We start from the raw sequence: 25891 nt of genomic DNA on the forward strand, positions 1-25891 counted from the left end.
TCCCCTTTCCCTAAACCCTTGAGGTTACAGGAAAATATGGCGCTCTGTGAAGAATTCACAGAGCATAATTAAGAAAATTAGGAAAAAACAAGGTGCATATGGACCCTGCAGGCTCTGTTGTTGTGTCTTTGGCCTGTAGCCAGAGACAAAGCCCTCATATAAATATATATTTAAATATATATAAATAAAAGTTGATTTCGCCTTTCTCCATCTATCCATCAGTTTTCTCCCATTTGTCTGGGACTGGGTCATGGAGGTAGTAGTCCAAGCAGAGAAGCCCAGATTTCCCTCTGCCAGCAGAGAGATTTCATCTTTCCAGTGTCTCTTGGGTCATCCCAGGCCTTTGCTGGCTTGGAGCATCTCGCCCAGGTGATGCCCAGAAGCCATCCTAGTCAGATCCCCGAACCATTTCAGCTGGCTCCTTTCGATGTGGAGGAGTAGCGGGTCCATTTAAGAATGGACCCGCTACTCCTCCACATCGAAAGGAGCCAGCTGAAATGGTCCCTCGAAATGACTGAACTATTCATCCCATCTCCAAGAAAAAAGCCAGACGCCCTTCAGAAAAAACAGTTTCCACTACTTGTATCCACAATCTTAGTCTTTTGGTCACTACCCAAAGCTCGTGATCATCGCCTCAGAATTAGAGGCGCTAATGCACCAGAGTGAACTCGACGCCACCACCTGTTGAAGCCAATAGAACTGAATCATCTGCAGACATGCAAGTGGTCAAAACTTAGAACCTGGTCAGAATCCATGGACCAGTCTCAAAATAGTAGCTGGGCTTGAAGTGGTCCAGAGAAACAAGAGATGATGCCGTTTTTTATTTGTTTTATTGTTTTTATTATTGTTATTTTAGTGGGCAGAGTCCTGGAACCTCTTTGATTATACATGTCTGACTTGAATTAATGACTTTTCAAGCAGGTTTTATTTGATTGTCAGAGAAAAACAGTTGAAAATTCCGGTTTCTTTCTTTTGCTAAGGAAGAAAGCTGAAGAGCCCAGTCTAACCTGGGTTTTTGCATTTATATTGAATTGCCTATTCAGGCTTAAAGCTGCAATAAACTCTCATATTTTTGCTTTTATTGATATTTACTAAAGCGTCAGACACCATGGATTACGCAACATAGATTCAGGAATTATTTTATTGTCTTTAGTTTGTGGAGTTGTTTAAGTAAGAAAACACTTTTCTTTTCTTTTTTTTGTACCCTGAGTGTGCAGAACAGCGCTGAAAGCAGACTAATCCTCCCTCTCCAGATGTGGTGTCACAGCTTCACAGATGCTTGTGCTGCACTTGACTCACCCTGTGGACAGCAGCCAGTCACCCACACACTCCAATCAAGGGCAGTCAGCTGAAACAAGTGGCATCAAACATTTTCAGCTCGCACACGCGCACATACCCGTGACACATCAAATGCATATTTCACACCGTGACAAAACGTTTATTACACACAATTACACTACATCTCGCACTCTGTCTCACTCACTCACACACACACACACACACACACACACACACACACACAGCATTGGTGCTTCAGTGCAGTTTCTTAATGGCCCTGCTGTCAGAGTGAGATTAATGGCCTCCCAACCACCACCACCAGCTTGCATTCCTGTCCACCTCTCGGCGCGGCCGTTCTCACCGTCCTCTGTGCGGCGCACAGCAGGGGTTCTTTGCGTGCCGCTCCATACTGGGGCGAAACCTCCAAACGGACCCTCTGTTTCCCAAAGCCGGCCTGATTATGTCCCCGGACCAAAAACAAACATTGCTTATTGTTGTTTGTACAGATTGTTGTTCCAGCTGATACAGCTGTAAATGGCGTGATAATGTTGGGTGCCAGACGATTGGGCTTTGGCTGGCTTGACGGGCGGCTCGGAAGCAGCCGCAGGTCCACCTTACCCCTGCAGTGGGTACAGACGAGTTGACCTTACAACAAGAGTTGCCCTAACACATGTAACATTTCCTGTGACGCAAACACCTTTTCACCTTTCTCTCTTTTTCGGTGAGATTCAGTTTGTTTTGGGGGTTTTTTTATAATAGCTGCAGTGATGTGGAGCCAGGGTGTTCATTCTTTTGACTCTGATCTCTTCACCCCCACATACACTCTGAATCAGCAATATTTCTGTGTTTTCCTGTAAGCTCCCGCCCTCCCCTACACACACACACACACCGACCGTGGCCCTTATGCACCACTTGTTCCGAATGCCGAGCAGGGATGACGCAGAGCACAGGACGGACGTTTGCTTTTGTCTCTTACTCATCGCTTTGAAGGGTCAGACAAAGTCCTTGTAGTCACTCTGGTTCTCTGGTAAGCCTCAAAACAATCTGCATGATCACACACTACAGTCACTCAGTTGAAAGAGAAGCAGCTTTTCTATCCCACGAGGCATATCACACTTGATTTATAGCCTGCGCCAGTGCTGCATTGTATATTGAAGAAAGAAATTCCTGAACTGTTATGACAAGGGCAATTTAACAGGTTTGGAAAAGCACCAAGTTTGTTTCATGCATCTGTGCACAACAGCACTGTGAGCACATTCACACAAGCGCTCATCCCTGATCAAACAGCATATTCATAAGATCTTAAGACAAAGCGTCTTGTACACTGGGCGAGACAATTACTGTGTTATATATATTTAAAAGTTGGTTGGGGGTTTTTTTGAAATTGTTTTTAAATCTAAAAGTAAAATGTTTGCTAGTCACTCACTGCTCATGCAACATTAAACATACCGCTTACATCAAAAACAGTTTATTTACAGCAAGTTATACACTGCAAATTGTGTCTCCTGCTTCTCGATGAAAAAAGGGTTTTTGGTAAAACTGAGATTTATTGTGATTTATAACGAGCGGTTGATGATCTACTAAAAAGTGTCCAGAAGCCTGATAACAGATTGGCTCTAATGACGTTTTTGTTTTAAAACTTGTAACTTTTATTGCATTTAACATATCAGCCATGCTACAGTGTTTTAGTCCAGGACGTTTTTGGAAGGTATTCCCTCACAATCGTTGCCAGATTTGGTCTCATCAGCCACAACATATTGCCAAAACATTATAACTAAGCTCACATAGCTTTGTGGTTCTGTTTTTCTCATGTGGGTAATCTTTTTTTTTTCCATTGCCACTGCTTCCTTTTGTAATAGATTTTGCCATATTTTCTCCCACCTAATCGTCAGTCCAGGGAAAGATGTAACACTCCTGACCATTGCCCTTATGCACCACTTGTTCCAAATTCCGAGCAGGAATGACGCATTTGTGTTCTTCCTCTCTGTATACAGCCATTTCATTTGGTGCACCTGCTCAACTGCCTGTCAGCCAATTACATGGCAGCATCTCAGTGTGTTTAGACATGTCGAAATGACCTGCTGAAGTTCAAACTGAGCATCAGAATAGATGAAAAGGGTGATTCAACCTCTGAAGCCCAAACGCCTAACCAATGTCCTGCCTTTTGCCCCCGTATCTGGGGGCGTTGGGGCTTAAGAGGTTAAGTGATTGTAAATGAGGCTGTTGGTGCCAGAGAGGTTGTTATGAAGCTTGAAGCAGATGGGCTGCAGCAGCAGAAGACCAGACCGAGGGCCACTCCTGTCAACAGGAAACTGTAGTTGCAGTTTACACAGGCTCACCAAAACGAAAACAAACAATTGCCTGGTTTGATGAGTCCTGGTTTCTGCTGCAACATGACCAAACGACATGAATGCATGGATCCATTCTGCCTTGTAACAATAGTTTAGGCTGCTTGTTGCAGTGTAAGGGTGTGAGGTTTATTTTCTTGGCAAAATTTATTCTCATAGTACCAACTGAGCGTTCTTGTCACACCACAGTCGGAGTCTCTTTATTGACCATGTCCATCCCTTTCCTGCTTCCACCACGACAACGCACCAAATCCCAAATCATCTCAAACTTGTTTCTTGAACATAACGGTCAGCCTCCACAGTCACCAGATCTTTATCTAAACGAGCACCTTTGGCATGTGTTGGAACTGGAGATTTGCATCATGGATGTGCAGCTGACAAATCTGCAGCAGCAGCGTGATGCTGTCATGTCAACATGGAGCAAAATCTCTGAGGAAAGTTTCTTGCACTTTATTGACTCTGTGCCATGAACAATTACGCCAGCTCTGAAGGCAGGAGGAGTCCAGCCTGCTTCTAACGTGATGTGTGTTTAAAGTTGTTTTAGTAGAGACAGATTATTTATGTCTGTGCTAAAATATTTGTCTTGGCTTAATTTGTTTTCGTTTTTAAAACACCCAATAAAAACTCACCAATGTGGATGTAACCACAGTTTTCTTACTCAGGGACAAACACACTCATACTATACCTTGTGCACAGATCCCTGAGAGTGGAACATGTAGTAAGCAATCAAATATGACTTAACTCTCCTTGCAAACACGATATACTCTTGCTGCCTCGCTTACAGTTTCACCCTCAGCATGCTAGCCGTGCACCCTCTGGCAAACCAGGGTGAAGCAGCAAGACACCAGAGAATTACACGGGTTGGCTGCTTGATTCGCCCAGACAGCTCTGAGCGCGTAATGCTCTGCAATCTCTGCAGAGCATTACGCGCTCAGAGCCAATCTTCTAGCGTTGAAGGTGTTTCTTGAGAAATGTAAGCGTATGCTTTGATTAGATTTAAAAGATGATTTCTTGTTCTTGTCTCACTCATTTGACTGTTTTAGTTGACTGGTTGAAGCAGCTGGGTTTTATTAGCTGGCCGTAGATTCATCAATAATGATTGGCATAAAGGTAAAGGGGTGTGTTTACCACTGTGTTGCATCACCTGCTGTTTTAGCAACACTGTAAGAATGAGAAAGTTTGGTCTGTGTGGAGACCAGCTGTTTTAGTTTTGAAAACAAAACGTTAAGCCGTCATCGCTACAGGATATCTTTCGTTTTCTCTTTTTAAATTTTGTTGCGTGGCACTTTTTCTGTACTGCATCTCAGATACAGTACTATCATGGATGACGGTTTGTGTCTTTAAATGGAGTGACACAGATGCTGGTATGTAGTACTCTTTCCTTCCAGAAATGTTCCTGAGCCCATGTGGCGATTTTATCATATCAGTTTAATTGTGCACTGCCTGAGGGCCCAAAGGTCTCAGTCAATACTTATTAAGCTTTCCAAATTCTTTCAATCTTTTATTTACTTATTTATTTTGGTAATGTAGGCGATGAAATCCGCACACTTTGTGAAACACTGCTCTTAAAGTGGTGAACTGGCCCCATCTTTACCTCTGAAGTACTCAGCCTCTCAAGGTTGCCTTTTTTTCAGTAGCCAATCAAGTTAAAACAGTTTTAACTAATTAATATTTTTAACATTATTTTCAAATCCTTTTGTTCTGATTTAAGTTATGTTTAAACAGCACGCTTAGGTTGTCCTGTAATGTTGTTCTCTGTGCCTTATCTTGATTTTAATGAACGCGCGTTCCTAAATAGCCTCTTCTGAGGGATTATTTAAAACGTATTCAGGGCTAGGTTGAACTGAAACACCAGCAGATGTTGTTATCTTGTGGATTTTTCCTTTTCTTTATTCGCTGTCTAATCCTTCCATCAGTCAGCCTCTAATGTGCATTTTTGAATTCTTTAGGGTGTGGCCACTGCAAGAAAATGAAGCCAGAGTACGATGAAGCTGCCGAAATACTCAACAAGGGTGCAGATGTAAGTCTCTCGACCTTTCTTTGTTTTCGCATGTTTACAGCATGCATATCTACAGGCCTGTGTGCTTCATATCTCACACTCTACTGAGCACACAGCATCATGCGTCATTAGCAGATCGTAATAATCCCTCTTTTTTGGCTTTAAGGCTTTTGGCCGTTGCAGCTTGACACGCTGGTCAGCCTGTCCAACAGCCCAGCTTTTGATGTGTTTCTGATTAGTGGGGCGTGTTACTCACCTCTCCTCTCCCCCCATTCTGTCCTCAGTGGTAATCTAACACTCCCCAGCCAGGGGCAGGGCCTATAAAACTGTAGCCTGGTGACTGTAGCAATTATCTCACCCGTGAACGTCCCCCCGGCCCGGCGCTTGGACCTTGTCCTTGTGGCTTTCTGCCCAGCACTGGAGGTCAATGGGAAAAGCCTGCACATTATCTAATACGAATGGACGGGAGCCACTGTCACCCTGAGCTCTTTAGACCCAGCGTATCATTATTTTTCCCCCCTTGTTTTTCTGCTAATGTTACTGATGTTGCTAATGCAGTGCTTTTTTTATACACAAATGGCGTATTCTTTTTCCCAAAGTAGCCGGTGTCATCAGATAGGCTAGACTGACTGACCGTTTATGGTCTAATTGAAGAGATTAGTCTATAGATCTTATTTTACCAGTGTCCTGTCTGCTTTTGTAACGTCTGCAGAGTCCGGGTGTTTTGGCAGCAATGGATGCCACGGTGCATAAGGCTGTGTCGGATCGCTTCAAGATCTCTGGTTTCCCAACGGTTAAGTACTTCGAGAAAGGTGAAGAGAAGTACACGCTGCCACAGCTGCGAAACAAAGACAAGATCATCGAGTTCATGCACAAGTGAGTCTCGCGCTTAACCGACAGCTTGATTGCTTCAAAAGTTGAGCAGTTAAGTGGAGCACTGATTGGCCGTAGCACCGGCTTTTCAAGACTTCCTCCCACTGTGAGAGAATAATCTTTGGAAAGGGTCAAAAAGTAATGGACTTGCAATGACATCAGTCCAGCTGTGGCATCTGCAGGCTCCATAAAGTCATAGTCTGCAATCACAGGTCAGCAGACATAATTTTATATCGGGCTGACATAAAGTGTGACTCAGTGTGAGTTCCATTATATCACCGGTAGTTACATAGTAAGCTTTTATTCATTTATTCCTTGGCCCACAAAATAAAGACAAAAAATCTTGGTAGAAACTGTATTTATGCGACCTTTACTACAGTAAATGTGAGGCAATTTCCCCTTCCCTGGAGTGCATGTAATATTTTCACTTTATTTCATCCCCTGCAGTCCACAGGCGCCTCCTCCACCGGAGCAGTCCTGGGAGGAGAAACCCTCCAGCGTCAGCCATCTTGGGTCGGAGGATTTCCGAGAGGCTCTGAAGAAGAAAAAGCACGCTCTGGTCATGTTCTACGCTCCCTGTAAGTGTCTTTAATATTAAAATCAACTCCTTTCAGCATCTGCGAACAAAATCAGAAGCAAGCTCTTACACAAACATCTGGAACGGCTCCTGAAAGCCTCATCTGTAACTGGCAGCTTTCGCGAGCTGTTGTATTTCATCTGCTCGGGCTGTTGTGATCAAAATATCAAACGTCTGTGAAGCTGTCGCAGCCACATGCGATCGCAGCTCCGTCCTCTTGAACTCGGTGCGATCGTAGCCGGGGCTTCAACCAGCGTGCATACGTAACTCCGAGCTTCTTGCCAAACCTCGTCATTGGGCAGTATATAAAAAAGCCCCACCTAAGCCACAGGGAGACTGAGTCACATTACTTAGAATAGTAAAAAAAAATTGAACAGATCACTTTTCCACCTTTTTATATTTTCAGCCCTGAGAAACAGACGAACAACAGATTAGAAGTGTCCTCCAAAAAAACTGGGACTGGAAAGGCAGAAATCTCTGTTTTTGACACGCTTCATATGTGTCCTCATACAAAACACAGGAGGAATACAGATTAGGGAGGCTAATTATCAATACACACATAGACTCACACATGCAGCTCTGTCCCTGTTAGGTTTTTTTGGCCCTTTTTCTGCCCTTTGTTTCTGATGAGGGCTTCAAAGCGTGCGACAGGGCACAGCAGTCAGGCTGCTTCCTCTTCTGGGCCCTTTGGTGCTTCCCTCTACAAAGAGATGCTCCAGATGTACATCAGGCCGCGTCAACCTGCCGCCCTCCCAACTCGTCCGCCCCATCTGCACCTTGCTCGCTGGTGTCTTATTAGTGAAGGAGCTTGTGCTAATGGAGCATTTGATGAGATACAGCTGCTTTCTAAAACATCAAGGCTGGAAACGCTTCAGACAGAACAATCAATATAATTTTAGCAGAGGCTTGGGCTATTATCCTTTAGCCTCAAATCTGCATAATTGAACCCTAAACTAAAATTAAATGCTGGAACATCATCTTTGTCTCCTTTCGCATGCGTTCTGTGTTAAATTAAAGCATTTTCTGATTCACTGAATACCCATTTGTTGGCCTGCTGTATACCGTTAATCGGCCAGTTTGAGACATAACACTTTGGTGCGTTTAATGTTTGCTTCTTCCGTACTTTCCACGATTCATCGAACTAAGGGAAGATATTCAAATCAAGGCTGTTACAGCGCATCCACAGGGCGGTTACTTTGCATTCATCAACCCTTTCGATTTCACTCAGATTCACTCTGTCTGTGATGGTAATTATGAGAAAGATGAGTAAAAACTGTGCAGGTACAGTCAAGAAATGAGAACTGCAGGAATCATTATCATTGTCGTTTTTTTTACCTATTTTTAGATGACCCATAGGTACAGTGCGTAAAATATAAAGGCTGAAAAATTCCTGTACTTGCCATGCAGAGCAAAACCCCGTTCCTTTCTTCAATTTAACTGCTAATTTAAGGCAGTCTCTAGGTTGCACCGGGGAGCTGCCTGATCAGCCTGTTTCCTTCTGTGAGGGAAAGACGTGGACAACGATTGTGTTTTTGATACACCAGTTTCAGAATTGCGACAGGACATTTACAGGTTTAAAGGCCATTTAATGCTGCAGCTAAAAGGGTAATTCAGCAGGAAATGGGTTGTGAGCGGTGCTGAATGCTCTCTTAGGGAGACGGCTCTGAAAGGGTTGGCAAATGTGTACTTGCACAGTTGACATATAATCGAATTGGAGGGAGAGTTATGTGTGCGTGCGTGTGTGTGTGTGTCTATGATGCCTGTGGACATACGTAGTCAGATATGTCCACTTGCAGCCTGTGAAAGAAATCTTAATAGTGCAGCTTATAGTGATATTTTATTTTCTCCTTCCAACTTGTGATGTCAGTTTGCCAAATAGATTTCCTTCTGCATTATGACAATAATCAAACTGTATATAAAGGATGGACTTGGCTTCTCGCTCTGAAAAGTGAAGCCATTGTGAAAGTGGAACTTGACTGGACTGAAAAAGCAGCGAGTTTGGTTCATTGAAAGCAAAAGACAAAAACAAAATGATAGCTCAAGACTTTTGCACATTATTGTACTGTATATTTTTTCTAATCGTAAGCATGGGTACAAAAGAAGGCTGAGTTATAGAGAAGTCTGTAGAATCTTGATGAGTTCAAATAGTTTTGGGATGAGTTTAAAGTTCAAATTTAAGTCATTACTTTGAAATTGTATTTATTAAGAGAAATGTTTATTTTGTAAATTACACGCCTTAATAGAAGGGCTTTCCTCATGGCGCCTACGTCCATCTTTGAAATACAGTCTGTGACCTGAACACAAGTGACATCCATGGGGGAAAAAAAGGCCTTTGCTGCTTTTGTCTAAAGGAGCATCTTATCCCTGTCCAGCACCTTCGAAAAGTAATGGAACACCATCGGGCCTTGTTACCTAAAATCCTTCTCTGGCGTCACTAGTTTTGTGACCAAATTGGAGAAACATCCCCTGCAGCCATTCGCAAATATTTGTAATGAAAAGCCTGAAACCAGAAAACTGTTGCAGCAAAAGATTCGTGGCCTTGGGGGAGAGCATGTTCAAGCATGTTCTCCATCATTTTTCAGTGATTGAAAATCCATTTATTGAGTTAGATGACTCAAATGTTTAGTTAACCAGCTTGTCCGTAACATATCCTGATCATTCAGCCGGGTGTAGGGACTGTATCAGCAGTTGGCCAACAACTTATGTCCCAAACGTACAATCAGAATTTGCTCTGGAGAGTCGATTGGACAACTGCCACATAGTCTTATGTAGACCTTCAAAAAGTAACAAATTCTTTTAAGCATATTGTTCATTAATGACTCTCTGTCAGGGTTTAATTAGCTGGTGTTTTAACCCTAACTCGGCACATGAAAGTGTCTAGCCAGTCACCCACTGCCAAGCTGCTTTCTTCTTCATGGGCAATTTATTTGTCACCACAAGGGGTATCCTTGCCTTTTCTTATTTCCAAAAGGGGCAACGGCTTGTTTTTAATTAACAGGAGGAGGACTGCATACTTGACATTATCAACAAAAGATTAAAGTGAATGAGCAGGTCTAAGAAAAATTCACATTTCAGCAGAAACTGAGAAGAAAAGTTGTCAGAACAGCAAACAGTCTCCCAGGTTGAGAGTGCAGTACAAAAAGTCATCACTCTTTTATTAATGCACTGCAGCTAGAGTTGGAAAGGCTTCCTCCTCCTGGTCAGCGCTGTGGACAGTTAATCATCCTGCCTCCACCTACAGAAAATAAAAGAGCTGTCTATAAATGTGCTCTGTAGGTATTGACATACTGTATATGGAGTGCTGTTGGAGTACAGAGTCGGGGAGGTAGCGTTTATGATGCCAATAAATAGATCTACAGTCTCTCATAATATAAAAGTGACCTTGTTAGTAAGCGCCAGTAAATACGTGTATGTGTTCTCTGTCGTGTTTCGGTGTAATCCTCCGTTTAGGGCATGAAGCTCAGTTTTGTGGTGCAAATGTATGATGATAATAGATATAGTTGTGGTAACAGCCCATCTGCTTGTTCTTTTCCAGGGTGTCCACACTGTAAAAACGCTGTCCCCCACTTCACCACCGCAGCAGAGCTCTTCAAAGAGGATCGCAAGGTTCGTGTTGCTTTTTCACATTCTCACTTAGATATGTGATTACTGGCTCTGATGGCGGTGCAAAGATGCCTCTAACTGGAGCTGTGCTTACAGTAAACATCACGGTTTTCTGTAATCGGCTCACAGTTAGAAGATCGGTATTGATTTGAATAAATATTGATCCGAAACCTTTACGTGCAGTGTTCAGGCTAGAGTTAAAAAAAAAACCAGAAACAAATAAAACAAGTTCTAGCTGCTTTTTTATCTTGTTGCTTTGCTGTATCTTGTCTTTCACAACAAATAACATGGTTATTTTAAAAGTAATGGAATAAAAGACGCAGATTTAGACCAACAAGGGACCTGATGTTGCAGAAACAAAATATTAAAAATGAAATAACGTATTTCCACCGTGGTCATGACAGGCCGTAATCCAGTGTGTCTGCTTTATTACAGTCTTTCGTGGCAGGCTGTAGTCATTACTAGATCTAATTTCTTCCAGGTTCTATTCAGTTACACTCACCCTCAAAGCTTATCACTGTGAAATTATTAAGATCTTGTTTGTTGTTAACCTGCGCAGCTGTTCAAAAACAACCTCGTATTTTCCATCTTTAGGTTAGAAATGATTTCTTTCTTTCTTTCTTTCATTGTGTTTGCGTTAAGCGCTCCCTGGACATACACACAATATATGCACTCACCAGCCACTTCATTAGGTACACCTGCTCAACTGCTCGTTAATGCAAATATTTAATCAGCCAACTGTAAAACAAGCGTCAGAGAGGAGAAAGATGGTTATTTAGGTGACTCTGAATGTGACATGGTTGTTGGTGTCAGATAAGCTGGTTGAACCTTGAAGCAGATGGGATATCTGCAGATGGGATATTTTCCTTGCAAACCTTTGGCCACATAGTACCAGCTGAGCTTTGTTCAAATGGCACAGCCTACCTGAGTGTTGTTGCTGATCATATCCATCCGTTTATGTGCACAGTGCATGCATTTTCTGAAATCTCAAATCATCGGAAATCAGTAACTTGAACATGATACTGAAGCCTAATCCCAGCTGGCTCTAGAACGGTGTGCCTAATAAAGTGTCTGGTGAGTGCATGTTAAGTATTATCGGGGGGTAAATATGTGACATTTTCCAAAATGGACCACATAAGTTGCACTTTAAAGATCTGAATATGTTTTAAATGTTCAGACATCATGATGATTCACATTCATTTATCCTCTGTACTCTTCACGGATGCTTTTTTTGTCTTTTCTGACAGCTTGAAAGGTGTTGGATATAAAAACAAAAGAACGAGCATTTGCAGAGTAAATGCATTTGCATATTTTATGCAAAGTTATCAGAAAGTCTTTTGATTGTCGTTAACTTGAGAATTCACATCTTTAAAAGTCCTCTCGCCCCGTTCCTAGTAATTGTTTTCATGTCTCACACAGGAATAACTGGTAATTGGCTTCCACCTATAGAAGGCTTTTTACCTTAGTTGGTTTTTACATAGCGATTGACAAGTGCGCTCACAACAGTGGCAGCGGAGCTGTAACTTAGGGTTCAGTGTCTCCACTCCACTCCCGTCCACTCCAGCTTGACCATTCAGATAAAGCATCATGCTGTTGCATCAAATTTTCTGCAGGCTTGGGGTTTGGAGGTTATTGGAGGTTCATGTAGTGGCAACAGGACACACTCACGCTCATCCTCCATCATCCCCACTCCCTCTCGTTACTTACCCTCAGGGACTCATGTCCTGACACCCTCCCACTCCTGCTCATTTCTGTTAATACCCTCTGACTGCAGGGCTTATTTCCAAACCTCTTAAACCACAACTGTGTGACTCACTCTCTTGCTCTCTCTCCCTTTCAAACATGCAGGAATTTTGGACACGTGTCAGGCAGCGCTCGAAGCTAAAGTATCAGATCGAAGTGACAAAAAAACCATCTAATTGCTGCCTTATCATGTGTGAAGTCTCATCAAAATGTTTAATGCTGAATAGCTGTTGTTCCAATATTTCTCGGACCGTGTTGCTGTCTCAGTTGTTTGGAATTTTTCTAAATCAATGTCAGATGGTGTCCTCAGCAACTTAGCCATCTATTTTTCTGAGGCAATTCTTTGTAACATTTCTCAATAACATTAATCTTCAACAGATGAAAATGAAAATGCTTTGAACCTTTTTTTTTTCCTGGGAAATTTGATATCAGCTGCAACTGTAACACATCATTTCATTTATTCATTTCTGCAGAAACTCACACTCGCTTCCTTCATTTCGAAATACTGAAGTAGATCTGTGCATTTATAAATAACCATGATTTCAGTCAGATGGTCATTGCCCGACAAGCCAAAATAATAGAACTGAATATTTAAAAAGAGGTTTGTGTGATTTTAAAAGTTGATGGAATCAGCGCTTAAAAATTTATATTTAAATTTAGCCATAAATCTTTTTAAATTCATCTTTTCTTGCACTTCCACTGCTTTTAGTAATTGAGTTTATTAAAAAAAGGATCATGTATAATAACATAAATGTTACCATTTGATGCATTGTATCAGAGTTAGCTAGAAGCTAATTTACATCTGCAGTTGCTTGGCAGATTACATGCAGAAGGTTTTCTGCTTCTTTAGCCCGACTGCTTCGAGTTCTACTGCTCTTTTCAGATCCCTCACTTTAAGACTCTTGCATATACTTTTCAATTCCAGTAACTTTTTGTTTGCACCTTGTAAGATTTTATCTCGTAAGGTAACAACGATTCTTACATTTTCCATCAAAAACACATAACATTGATAACCTGACCGCATACTACAATATTTACTTTATACTTTAAGCAAGACTTTCGCAACAGCCAGAAATGTACTATGAGACTCAGTATTTGGGAGCACAACCTTAAAGCAAACCCTTCACGCTTTTTCTTATTTTCTGTCATATACACTCACCAGCCACCTCACTAGATTGACCTGCTTGTTAATGTAAATCTCTAAAGACATGGAGACACAATCGAGACAACCTGCTGAAGTTCAAATCAGATTGGTGATTTAAATAACTCTGAACATGACCCACCATGTGTGGCACCAACACAGTAACTCAAATAACTGCTTATTGAGACCAAGGTCAAACTTTGATGTAGGCTAGAGCAGCAGAAGACCACACCAAGTGCCACTACTGTCAGCTAAAAACAAGAAACAAAGGCTACAATTCAGCAGTAGAAGATTGGATAAAAGTTGTTTGGTGTGATGAGTCTCTGTTTCTGCTGCACCATTCAGATGGTTTGAATTTGAAAGCATCAGTCCTCTTTGCCTTGCATCAACAGTTCAGGCTGCTGCTGGTGGTGCAGCGATGTAACAGTGTGGTGGATGGCTTCTTGTCCATTTTGGGACCCTGAGTACGAATTTATCAACCTACTTGAGCATTATTGCTGACCACGGCCATCCCCTATGACCACAGTGCAACCCTCTCCTGATTGCTGCTTCCAGCAGGATAATGCTCCATGTTATAAAGCTCAAGTCATCTCAAACTGGTTTTGTGAACTGACAGTGAGTTCATTGTCGTCAAATGGCTTCCACAGTCACCAGATCCCAATCCAATAGAGCGCTTGTGTAATGTGGTGGAACGGGACAGTGTCATCATGAATGTGCGTCCTGGGTGTCATTGGCAGAGATGGACTTAATTCTGTCATCTCTGGAAGCTCAGCAGGCCACACCAACCTGCAGTTCAGACTTTCTTGGGGCGTCATTTAGAACAAAGAGGGTGGCCTTAAAAGAAGAGAGACGAAAGTGTCATTATTGAGACAGCAGGAGCTGCACTCAGGTCCACTGGAAGATTGATTTAGCAAAGCAGGATATGAACATAACAAATCCACTTTAAGTTGCTTTAAACCATACCTTGAGTTTCGAGGTTTTGATGAAACTAGCACAAGCTGCATAATCAGGGGACCTGCATTTGTGTGGAAGTCACACAGATGCACAGTTTTAAGATGTATTTCCCTCTTGTCATTCCCCCAGTGGCCAGAGGAGATTTGAAGTTTTGTTTGAACAGGACTAAATCTGCATAGTGGGTACTTGTGTTTACTTGGCAGTTCTCTCTGTTTATCAAGACGAGCCCCAGTGTATTATGCCAGACCGGTGTTGATCACAGACTATTAACTGCCCTTGCCTCATTTACCAAAGACTAACACGAGCTTAGCTGCAAGCTTTGAAGACACAAACAATTAAAACTCCGCATTCTGCTGTATATCAGCATGGGAGCCATGTACAGGGTTTGTTCCATGCTGTTTTGTCTTTTCTCCAAATTCCAATCAATAGCAGCGTTAAAGGTGCACATGGGCTGGAACAGCACTGCGATGAGAACACAGTTTCATTAGAGAATTTAAGGATTTGCTTAATATAACCTACCCTGTGGCTGCTACTGTACTGGTAAAATCATAGAGAAGCGCTGCAGAAATCAAGATTTCCCCGTGGAACTTTTGACCTCTGCTGGCACTTTGCAGTTGTTTTTGTATTCATGGCTCCCTGTTAGGGTTTCTGTGCACATTGATGAGGAGCGGTATATGCTCCAATTTACACAAACTACCAATGATGTCAACTTCTTTCACTCATCAACAGGTGGTGGTAATGTGTGGAGATGTGATGCAATGCTCGAGCAACGACAGGGAATGAGTTTGGCTTTTGTGTTTTTCTGTATTTATCTGCAGGAAATTTCTTTTATCTTTTGAACACTGTGTTAAGTTCAATGCCTTGTTCTCTTGCTATGTTAATTCACTAGTTTCCTGCTTATTATTAGTGTATAACCCAGTCAGAAGTAAATACAGGAGAATTGCTGATACTGATACCTATGAAAACCCGTTTCCGCCACTAAAGAAAAGTATCAATAACTCGAAATTTCAACTTGTTAACTCGAAATTTTGAGAAAAATAACTCAAAATTTCGAGTTAGCTCTGCCCATCAGTAATCTACGTGACTGACGTCATTTTCTTGTTACCCAGAAGGATATGGCGCAGAAGAATGCACACTCAAAACCGGATTGCAACAAATTGAGAGTACGTTTGCTGATATGTGATTGATTCAGCTAATAACACAAGGATTTCATCATTTGTGAAGCCACGCTGAAAATACTCAGCAGTTTGTGCATTCATGACTGGCTGTAATACTGGTAGCTTAGCTGTAGCATTTGTAGCTGAGGGCTTCAGCTTCTGGGTAAAAAGGAAATGACGTCATTCCCGTAGATTACACATTGGCAGCGCTAGCCTGACATTTCGAGTTAATAAGTCGAAATTTCGAGAAAAGAACTCGAAAATTTATTTATTTATTTATTTATTTTAAATCTATGGTATCTATGGAAATGGGCTTCCATAGATACCTTTAATCAATTAAGGCAGCTTATGTAGGGGAGAGCAGTGTGTCATGATTTATGTGATGGTTTGCGGTTTGCAAATTCCAAGCACATTTTAATGACCACTGAATCACTGTGATTTGTACTTTCCACAATATTTAGTTAAACCAACACACCTTTCAGCTTTTCATGTATTTTGAAAGTTCATATGTCAATGAACAATATTCTTTACTCTCATTGGTAGTCTCCTCAGTCACTCCTCATTGAAGTCATTCACTGTCTGTGGTCTGTAGCTGCCACGTCACTGCAAATCACCTCCAGTGTGTGCACAGCTGCAGTAACTTGTATATTAGTTCTTTGTAAAAATTTGTTTTTTATTAGCGCAAGGCAGAGAAGACCTTTTATAGGTGTTTATGTTTTTATATTTTATATTAATCATATTGAGTTTACGTGTAATAAAATCTACATTGTAAATAAAATTGCTATTGCCAGTCCCCATTACTCAGTTGATGCTTGTGTTGCAGCTACAGTAAATCAAAGACGTGGTGTGTTACAGTAACCCTTTCAGTGCTATGTCACTCTTTAACATGAGCTAATGTATTCCTTGTGGTAGTCTTTCAGTCCAGCTTATGCAGATCCATGTTAGATATTACAAGCACAGGTACTTTGTTGTTAGAAGAGAAGTAGCTCTGAATGTAGCTGTACCTCTTTGTTCCTCAGTTCGACGCTGGTAGTGATACTAGGCCAAATGGTAATATGCTGCCCCCTAAAATTTCACTATCCAATCAATAATATGATGTGGGGTCCTCTGTCACTTGAAGATGAATCAATAACGGAATTGGCTGAGGACCTTTTGAAGAACAACAGCTCTACGACTTCATTTTCTCCTGTCAATTCACGGCAACTCTGATTGATTGCACAGGGATGAGCAGTTGGAGGCAGCCTGTAGTTACATTATACCCCTCATTGCAGCTACAGTCCCATCTCTAATGCTGCTGCTGCTTAAAGCACTCTCTATGTATCTCAAATTGCCCTAACTTAAAGGGTGGTTAAAGATTTCACATTTCAAAAAAACACATAGTGCTCAAGATCTTGTGGTAAATTGCTCAGGTATACAAAGAAGAGGGTAATTTTTGGTGTTTTCACCTTAATTTCTGTCGACTATTGTGCCTTTCCAAAGGTGATGCACCTCACTCTTGCTGAATATGCACAGCTTGCAAGTCCGTGAAATACTCTTGTTGTGGGAGCACAGTGAAGAGCAGCTTAATACACTTGATTAACAGACCAGAGAAGAATATCCCTTTATAGGCTCCCTCTTCTCTCATATGCGCTCCATTTGCTCCCTGTCTTCGCTTTTTTGTTTGCCCGTGTCTGTTCTGTTAATGCAGATGAAGTCGACATTGTGCTGCATTGTACCCATTTTAGCAATTTGTTGGCAATTATGCAGATTTTTCTGTCACTTGAGTATTTATATTTGCATACAAAACAAGGTGCATGTGTCTTGTAATTAGGACAATAAAGTTTTCGTGCCGTTTGCGGTGCGGCGTAAGTGTCAAACATTTCTCCTTCCGCAGCATATCTGTCATTTCCACATTTGGCTCGGGCAGACAGATAGACAGCGAGCGATTATTTGATGGTGACAAGTTCAATGTGGAGCACTCAGCACCCTGAGAGAGGGTGACATTTCTGCTGTCCAAAAGGACATGCTAAGTGAGCCATGTATCAGTGAGGCGGCATTTACGCCTCATTGGGACGGCTTGTCACTAATCGATGCAACAGCCACGCAACATAAATCTCGCTTGTTGTTTTTATGCTGGCTGATTGTTGTTGGGGGGCTTTTTTTTTGTACCACCCACATAAACGGACCAATGCGTAAGTCATTTTTATGCCTCTATGCTGGTGACAGCTGTAGCCTAAGGCATTATGTTTTCTCAATGGCCCTCCGTCCATCCATCCATCCATCCATCAACATGAATATGATAGATTATTGTGCTTAAAGGTCATGGTCACCGTGACCCTCATAGCCCTCCCCTTCTTGTGAATATGATGATGTTGTCAATGTCAACTCAAGGATGAGCTGAAAAAAAGAAAGATCACTCATTTTTGGAACAGTTCTTGAACTTAACCATTTTCAGAGGAATGTTTTTAGTTCTATAAGTCACTTAAATCTGACCTATGAATCAATGAAACACAAAAATGAACCTAACCAGTGTTTGTCTATACTGCATCTGTACATTACACTGTATACAATGTATGCCAAAAGATACATTGTATCTTTTGGCACTCTGTTACTATCAGCCTGTGGTAATTTTGTTTCTATTTTCATTAGCTGAAACTAAGAAGAATGCCAAAACTTTCCTCCCAGTCCAAAGACATGCATGGTGTTTCTTTCTGTTAGCCCTACGATAGATGGGCGATCTGTCGCCCTTTGACAGCTGGGGTAGGTTCCAGCTCACCCACACCCCTGAATAAGATGTGTGGATAGCTGGATGGCTGGCAGGGGGGAAAATCCAGCAAAGACCTGACACAGGACTTGAGAGATGTATCCACTGCTCACTGAACCCTCATCAGAAATGGTCTCAGTGGAAGTTTAGCTCTCAAGAAGCCATTTATAAGAAAGGGAAATGGGGAGAAAAGGTCGAGGTGTGGCAAATTACACAAGAACTGGACTGAAAATCAGGAGCAACACATGTTATGGAGTGATAAATCAAATTTGAAATTTTTGGTTCAAATTATTATCAATATGGAGGTCAGGAAATGGGTCCAACAGGCTGTGTTGAAGAATAAAGGGGGGATATCAAATATTGACCTTCAAGCTCATTAGAACTGTACAGAATCAGTTTTTCTTCAATACTGGATTTCTGTTTATGTTTACACACGTCTCAATAAATTGCTTCACCTGTTTCCTTATTTCCTAGCAAATACAAAGAAATGAGAGTTGGCACAGTAGTACTGTAGCTGTGTCCTCATTTGCATTCCTGTAATATTCTTCACCTATATAATTTTTAATAGTAGCAGTGTACCGACGTGTGTTCTTGAGTTCTTAAGATCCACTGAAACAAAAGCTAACTGGCCATAAAATGGAAATGCATCGTGCGAATTAAAATAATTGTCATAGTGACAATAAAATAACAATAAATGGGAAGAATGCACCAGGAATAATAGAAGTAACACACAAACCGTCTAATACAAAGTTTAAGGAGGCCGAACTTGGCAGCTTTAATACACTACCTTGTCTGTTTAATGAATGTCTGCATTAAACTTACTAACTATTAAAGATAATGACTGCAGTTTTTGAAATTCATATTATAATAAAGTTTCCTCGAATGTAGCTCAAAAGGAGATTTTCTGAGAAGTTTATGTATTCTTATGTACTAATTATGTCTCGGTAGGAAGTTTATTTAAAAAGCTTATTACACAGCAGCCGTTTGACAGAAAATAGAAAGAAGAATCAGGTGTTACAAATCAAATTAATGAAGCCTTCGTTGTATATAAGCACGGAGCCTCAGTTAATGTGATTAGTCACGTCTGTGTTTCCTTGCTATTTTATGTCAGACTGGGTGCTGTGAAATGGGTCTGTTAGTTGGAGAAAACTTTTTACGACTAAAAAATAATATTTTCAGTTTATTTACACACTCATCTAATTAAGGCACAGTCCCAAGCGCCTCTTCTGATATGGCAGGGTGTCAAGCGCCTTTAAAATTTAAAGCATGTTTTATTATGCGCACTGAGAGTGAATGCGCAATTGCCTGTTTCAGATCGTGTATGCAGCTGTGGACTGCACTAAAGGACAGAACCACGAGCTTTGCAAGCAGGAAGGGGTGGAGGGCTACCCAACATTCAACTACTACAACTATGGCAAGTTTGTGGAGAAGTACAATGGAGATCGAGGGGTAAGTGATTGGAGGCAGTTTATGATATTGCAGTGAATGAATGTTCAGTGATGATCTGCATAGGAGGGAAAAAAAGGACCCAATTATCAGAGAAACCAATAACCGCCAACAATTGTGTGGATTACAGTTGGAGGGAGAAGGTTGTGAACTTTTTTTTAATATGTGCTAAAATTTCATATTCCACAGATGTCCTGAGAGATAGATGAGAAGCATTTGTTACAACAGCAGATGATTACCGTCCATCTGTCCTGCACACCATCTTGAAGGAATTTATTCTTTCATGCAGAATACATTAAACTGTTGGATGAGCTACGTGCCTCAGATCCCTCAACATTTCTGCTGGCCTGAGTCAGGACTTTGGCTTCGTCATCCCAAGATGCTATCAGTGTGCGTGTCGCACGTCCTGACGTTTCTCCTTAGAATCTGCTGATAATTTTCAGAATCGATTGCTCCATCAATGATGATGAGCTGTCCTGGCCCAGATGCGGCTAAACGGGCCAAATCCATAATGCTCCCATCACCACAGTGTTTACAGTTGGGATCGAGTGCTGAATCCCTCCATAGTGGATTCAGGAGGATTAACATTAGCAAATGTTAGCAAAGCTTGTTCCCTGTCCCACACCTTGCTCTTACTCTTATTTATTGCCCTACTGTTCTTAAAAGAAGGGCAACAATTTTGTTGTGTGCTGCAACTCTTTAGAGATGGTTCTGTAATCTTTTCCACCATCACGAGTATTAACAACTGCTTTCTGAGGTCTTCAGAAATCTCCTTTATTCTTGATTCACATCCTCAAACGTGTCATAAAGAGTGCTCTTTAAATAAAAACACACCCGGCTCAAATCTCAGTCATGGTTGATTTGTAATCCTCGTCATCCCATCGATTGAAAACACCCAAATGTCCCATTCAAATTAATCCTAGAGGTCACATACATTTAATATTAGATGATTATTCTCAATACGTAAATGACCCCAAATCTAACATTTTAACTTAAGTGACCTACTTAGATTCTCTTTATCTCCTTCTCAAAGTGATGTGTTTACTGAGATTATGCATTATGTTCACCATTGTGCAGAAATATAGAAAATCTCATATCAGAAACTATTTCTGAGACTGTGTTTACATCAGGGATGTCGAGTTTTACATCGTGGACCACATGCAGCACACGCTGATGTTAAGCGAGCTGGAACAGTGACACTAGATATTAACATATTTACATGATAAATATGTAAAACTGGAGAAAAGATCCAAGCAGTTCAATTTATAGAAAATATCCATTTTTTCTTTTTTTTTTCTTTTGGACTTGTTGTCATTTAAGTGTTTATCCATTACTTAATTACTTTGGTGTAGTATGTAAAGAAGGGATGGGGGGTATCAATAGGAAAGGCTGTAAATCTTGAAATGAAAATACAGTTAAAAGATCAAAATCTGTTCACTCACTCACTTTGCATTTTCCACAGTCGTCTGGTCGGCCAGATTGGAGTCTACCGGGTCGATTCTGACCCCCAGGCCTCATGTTTGAGATGCGTGATTTAGATAGTTCAGCTGGTTCAGAAATTAGAACAGGATCGAAAGTAGAGGAGAAAAAGATGTATCATTAATGCTTCTTCACTCCAGCTGTTGCATTTCTTCTCCCTGTGTCTGAAACTCAGAAACGACCTCCAACATGTTGCTCAGTGACGGGGGGGTGGGTTGGCTTTACTTTTTCCACACCTTGCCTCCCTCCCCCTGCCTGTGGACAGACCGCCATTCTTTACCTGAAATCATGTGTCAACTGAATTATTTATAGCATCAAATGGTTCAGAAAATGAGGTTTATCCACAGGACTGGCTGAGAAGTTGCTTCAAGTTGAGAAATATGCTGTGGTGATTGTTACTTTCCTTGTCTTCACAGGAGGCAGGCTTCACGGGTTTCATGCGCAGCCTAAGAGGACGCGACCAGGAGAAAGTTGTCAAGAGGAAGGAGGAGCTCTGAGAGAAGCATGCGGGGTGTTGGGGGGGGCGGCGTGGGGTGGGGTGGGGGCAATGCACTGTGACCCTTGAGACTGGCAAAGGGCCCTTTCAGCACTGACGGGGGAGACTCGACGACCTCAGCGAAAGGCTATTTTTTTATACCGTGGTGACTCCGTTTGTAATAATACCAGAGTACTTGCTGTCAGACCGACCACTTGAGACTCGTGTTTTTCACGGATGTTCTGATGGGCAGAAAATACACAGACGAGGAAAAAAAAGAAAAAAAGGTTTTCTTGTTTTTGCCCAACCACTGTGACTGAATATGTGAAAAGCTACACCCTATACTGTATCTATGCAATACTGCCCCATGCTTAGCTCTGCAGGGGTTTGTGTGACTGTCAGACCACCATGGTGGTGGGCCGGTGGTGGGCATCAGTATCTAAAGGTGGAGGTTGCACTGTCCCAATGGGTCCTAATCCAGCCCCATCAACCCCGCTCTGTCTCTAAAAGAGACAAATGCTGATTATTGACATACACCTTTTGGTTTCAGTGATTTGGGGTTTTTGGCTTTTTTTTTTGTTCTTCTTGTTCTTGTTGTTGTACAGAACCTTCATGTCTGCAGAGCAATTTGAAATATTGATTATTTTTTCACATCATTTGGAAAGTAATGGCAATTTAACACCACCACTAAAAAAAAAAGAAGAGGAAAAAAACCTAAAGCTTGTACAGTAAAATGTGAGGTGCTCCAGTAAGTAGTGTAGGTTTGTTAAATTGGTGAAATCACAGCTAAAGGATCAGTATTCTGTGTGGGTATGCACTATCATGATTGATTTTTGCTTTTAGAAAGGAGTTTTTGTTTGCCCCCAAACTGTGGCCTTACAGATATAAAAATATAAAATGTCTGGAATTGCAGAAATATAATAAGTGGAAGAGATTCAGAGGCCTGGTGCCCTTGTAACTCTCTCATGAAATGACCAAGTAAAGGAGAACGAGGGTGGGGGGAAAGGGAACACAACAGAACATGAAATGCCAAATATTACTGCAAGCTGCCCTTCAAAGTTTCACAGTTCATACTTTTCCAAATCTTATTATTAATCTTATCATTCACAGCTGGAGTGACTTTTTACCTCTTGCTCCTTCATTAATTGTTAATAATGGGAGAGTTCATTGACAGAAGCATGGGAGATGCTCACATCTGGTGTCTGAATAGTCCATGTGATCAACAAACATCCAAAACATGAGTCCTACCTCCGTCCACTGAAGTAATCACAGATTCCGCTCAATATCCCACAATCCCCTCTGTATTCACACTTTACTGGAATATTTCAGACCTCTGATTTACACTTTGGGCATTCAGTTTTTTTGTGTGTGTTTGTGTCTATAACCAATCTGATGTTTCTGCCACTTCTGTTTAACTGAAACTCACAGAGGAGTCGAGTGCGAAACGACGGCTCTACAAATTCTTTCCTGTTTCCCTTCTGAGTGCGCGTCTACCTGCCGCGCCTCGGCCTGGAATGGTTCGGCTTCAGTCAGCTTGGATAGTGCTCTCCCATGCCTTCCTTCATATTTAAAACGGATGACTTCACGAGACGCCCAAGGAATAATTAACTGTTAAGTGAAGTCTCCAGAGCCTCTTCCAGTTCTCGCAGCATAACACCATCAATTCGGGGCCAGCGTCATTACCTTCTGTGACGAGTTTTTTTTCTTTCTTCCATAATTTCGTCCTTTTTTTTTCTTCCAGCTCCCTTGCTTCGGCCTCTATAAATATTTAAAGTCTTATCTGTAGCTGAACTTGTGTTTTATTATTCAAGACTTTGGTTTCTTTCATTATGAATAAGGTTCTCAGGGATAGCAAAACACAGTCAAAGGGAACTAGTTTGTTTTGTAATTTATCATTCCAGCTGAATAATTTTAGATCCTTAAGTCACCGAGGATAAAACACAACACAAATGAATTGTCCTTCTTCCTGTCTTCTGTCACAACAGCCTGTGTTGAATAAGATGTTTGTCAGTGAACCATTTTTTTCTTTTTTGGGATTCTTGATGAACGCTTTGCGTTTGAAACCGTTTCAAGTGTTCAGACTGTCGCCCGGCACACAGTGTTCAATGTGATTACTATCATTTCACCATATGCAAGAGCATTTTGAAAAAAGTGCTTTAAACAGTTACGTGACATATCGTCGTAATTACGTGTTCATTCTTCTCTGGATGAGAAGTCATTACCTTTGATTACTCTGAACATTTGTTTGTGTTTGGCAGTTTCCACACTGACATCATTCGTTAGTTGAATAATAGAAAGACTTTATTCCTTATCCCAAAGGTATTCGTGTTATGTTGGACTTTTTCACACTTATGCCAAGAAGTCATTGTTGCCTTTGATTTTATTTCACTTTTCTGTGTCCAGCCATATGTACAGGTTCAATCCTTGCAGTAAAGAAAAAAAATAAAGCCAAACGTTTCCAAAAAGCCTTTCAACTGTGTTTATATAATAATAATAATATTATAAGAAGTAAAAAATAATGTATTCATCTCCTCTGGGAAAATTCGGTGTTAAACTGCAAAAATCTCCAGCTACAATACTTATTTCTTTATATTTTGCTAGGAAATTGGTGAATTTTGTATATTCACCTTTATTCTTCAACTCATCTGAACTCTTAGCTCTTGTCATTTCATTAAGTAGTTTTCAGGAATAGTTCTCCGGGTTTTTTGAAGGATATTCAAAGCTCTTCTTTGGATGTTGGCTGACTTTTCTTCTGTTCTCTGCCAACATAATCTTACACTGCTTCAGTAATACTGAGGCCAGTGATGATGATCCATTAAGAATGTTTGGGTTCTGGACTAAAAATGAGTGAAAAAGCAGCCAATTTTCAGCGAAAAACTGAAAAATCTCCAGAGAACCTGGAGATCTATCGCTGGAGACCACTTAAAAAAACATGACGCGACACTCTTGCTCCTTGAAGCAAAAGTGTAAGAAATTAGGGGTGGTTCAAGACTTTTGCACAATATTCCAAATAAAACATAAATGACTAAAAACAGCAGAAATAGGCCAATGGTTGTAACAGTACTAGAAGGTAGAGTGATGGACCAGGTCATGAGTCTCGTGTGTTAACAAATTTCTAAAATCTCACTGCAGTGGGATCAAAGTGTCTTCTACAATGTTCTGTCCTGCAGCACAGTGCAAGAAGACGACCCCGAGCCACCAAAATATTGTGGAGAGGATGACTGGTATTATCAAAGATGGTCTGTACTTTTGTTTCTGTACACCTTTGCACTGCAATTCCCAGTGATGCCACAGCAGTAACAAAGAGGACACTGGCAGCAAAAATCTGATAGAATTAAAACAGCGTGTCACTGTCTACATTTAAGTCTGCACTGCCCCTTCCTGTACAGGACATCTGCATTCACCAACCAATCTGTTATATTATCAAGGGGGACACCTGGATATTTATAACTCTGCACCACCTCAGTGTCCTCTCCACGGATGTTGATAGGCCAAAGATGGAGCTTAGACTTATGGAAATCTACAACTACCCATGCATTTTTATTTTACAGCCAACTTTATTTGAGCATTTTTTAAAATCATATTAGGGGGAAAGGCTCTAGGCGGGTTGCATCAACTATTTGATGAATTTGATGTTAAAAATGGTCGACTCCCAGGCAATATATCCTCGCAGTTTTAGCTATCCCATGAATTTTCCTCAAGCGTCACCGTGACGTTGGCAGTATCGCTGTTTTGTTTTGTTTTTTATGTGCATGACTCAGCAGCGACTGAAAGGACTGGAAATGAATTAGTAGACATCAATGGTCTATGTTGAGAATTAGAAAATGAGGATAAAACTCAGCAGAGCAAAAGCAAACACTGGAGACTCGCATGTTAGCGTGTTTATTGGCAAGCACTGTATGTAGTAATGCACAAAAACGGATGGGCTGCACTGTTGGAGCCATGAAATAAACAGATGACGACCTTGTCAGGTCGCTGGGCTAATGGACAGCCCCTGTGGAAGCAGGGTTTTTTTTTTTTTTGCTTGTTTGTTTTTGACTTTTTTTCCTCTGCATCTCATAAGGGAAACAAATGG

At 41.3% G+C, this 25891-nt stretch overlaps 1 protein-coding gene across 1 annotated transcript in view; it reads left to right on the top strand.

Moving 5' to 3' along the window:
• pdia5 (protein disulfide isomerase family A, member 5) overlaps positions 1-24281 on the top strand; it is a 70741-nt gene extending 46460 nt beyond the window's left edge. Inside the window, exons 12-17 of the mRNA XM_005475388.4 lie at positions 5576-5646; positions 6338-6501; positions 6946-7076; positions 10611-10681; positions 19731-19865; positions 21758-24281. Of these exons, the coding sequence (XP_005475445.1) occupies positions 5576-5646; positions 6338-6501; positions 6946-7076; positions 10611-10681; positions 19731-19865; positions 21758-21838 (653 nt within the window). The 3' untranslated portion in view covers positions 21839-24281. The remainder of the gene's footprint in view (positions 1-5575; positions 5647-6337; positions 6502-6945; positions 7077-10610; positions 10682-19730; positions 19866-21757) is intronic.
• The last annotated feature ends 1610 nt before the right edge of the window (positions 24282-25891 follow it).

This window comes from Oreochromis niloticus, linkage group LG16 (assembly GCF_001858045.2).
Source record: "Oreochromis niloticus isolate F11D_XX linkage group LG16, O_niloticus_UMD_NMBU, whole genome shotgun sequence".
Classification (NCBI taxonomy): domain Eukaryota; kingdom Metazoa; phylum Chordata; class Actinopteri; order Cichliformes; family Cichlidae; genus Oreochromis; species Oreochromis niloticus.